The 1,538-nt window shown below is 38.9% G+C and overlaps 1 protein-coding gene across 1 annotated transcript in view; it reads left to right on the top strand.

Annotated features, from left to right (window-relative positions):
• Window positions 1-1,538, top strand: part of LOC101344191 (tolloid-like protein 1) — a 271,716-nt gene that overhangs the window by 180,717 nt on the left and 89,461 nt on the right. The window contains exon 9 of the mRNA XM_004390077.1: window positions 1,447-1,535. Coding sequence (XP_004390134.1) covers window positions 1,447-1,535 — 89 coding nt within the window. The remainder of the gene's footprint in view (window positions 1-1,446; window positions 1,536-1,538) is intronic.

The raw sequence follows: 1,538 nt of genomic DNA, 5'->3' as shown, positions 1-1,538 counted from the left end.
AAATAAATAAACCAGTTGCCATCAGATCTATTCCATCTCAGTGTGACCCTCTCTGTGTCATAGTAGAACTGTGCTCCATAGGGTGTTCAGTGGCTGATTTTTCAGAAGTAGATCACCAGCCTTCCTTCAGAGGTGCCTCTGGGTGGACTCAAAACTCAGTGTTAAGATTAGCAGCCAAGCACATTAACCATTTCCACCACCCAAGGAAAATATAATAATTTTTTTTCAGCAATTTCTACTTATGATCAATAGAAAAGAGACGGTTAATAAATATCTGCATCTTTTTGAAAAACTTGAACCTTCCATGATGTTTTTATCTTTCAGATTTTTTTTTTTTGCTACTTATTGTATATAATACTTTGGTGTTTCTTATTAACTACTTACACGTTATTATTCATGGGTCAGTATTAAATTTAGCCTCAATTCAACCAAATATGTTAATGGAATGTTTCATTTGGTCCCAGAGCCACATCAGCTAGGTATCAGTGACCTGAATCTGAATATGGATGGCCTTTAAGTTGACTATAGGATACTTGGGATTGAATGAGAAATGTTTCCATGAGGAGCAGCGTTTTGAATTCTGGATTAAAAAGAAAAAACAAAGCAGTTCCCATTCGGTTGATTCCGACTCACGGCAGCCCCATGTGTTACAGCGTAGAACTGTGCTCCACAGGGTTTTCAAAGTTGTGACCTTTTGCAAGCAGATCATCAGTGCTTCTTCCAAAGTGCTTCTGAAACCAAAACCTAAACCCTGCCGCCGAGTCTATTCTGACTCATAGTGACCCTATAAAACAAAGTAGAACTGCCCCACAGTGTTTCCATGGAGTGGCTGGTGGATTTGAACTGCCACTGTTTTGGTTAGCAGCCGAGCTTTTAACCTCTGTGCCACCAGGGCTAGAGTCCCTCTAGATGAGTTCAGATTGCCAACCTTTTTGTTAGTAGTTGAGTGCTTAACCATTTGCACCACTCAGAGCTCTACAATGCCAGATTACTCATCTCATAATTTTGCCTTATATTTAGACATGGTCTGAGCCCTGGTGGCGCAGTGGTTAAGAGTTCGGCTGCTACCCAAAAGGCCGACAGTTCAAATGTGCCTGCTGCACCTGGAAACCCTATGTGGCAGTTCTGCTCTGCCCTGTAGGGTCACTAGGAATTGGAAACAACTCGACAGCAGTGGGTTGGTTTGTTTGTTTTTTAGCCATACGCATGCCATTGAGTATATTGAAATTTTGGTAAGAGGGACATAAAAAGTAATTGACTTAGAAAAGATCTTTCATAAAGTATAAATATATACTACCATCTAAAACATACAGTCAAAAACTTGACTTTATTGTATCTATGTTGTTAATAAAAATTAAAGAATGATCTTTTTTTTTCAGGAAATATGGGTAAGTCTTCTTTTTTTAATCAAACAATTTACATATATATCTTTTTTTTTTTTTTAAGCATGTGGAGAAACTCTGCAAGAATCCAATGGCAACCTTTCCTCCCCGGGATTTCCAAACGGCTACCCTTCTTATACACACTGCATCTGGAGA

The sequence above is a fragment of the Trichechus manatus genome, unplaced genomic scaffold (genome assembly GCF_000243295.1).
Source record: "Trichechus manatus latirostris isolate Lorelei unplaced genomic scaffold, TriManLat1.0 scaffold00281, whole genome shotgun sequence".
NCBI lineage: Eukaryota > Metazoa > Chordata > Mammalia > Sirenia > Trichechidae > Trichechus > Trichechus manatus.
This window is presented reverse-complemented; position numbering and strand designations above follow the sequence as displayed.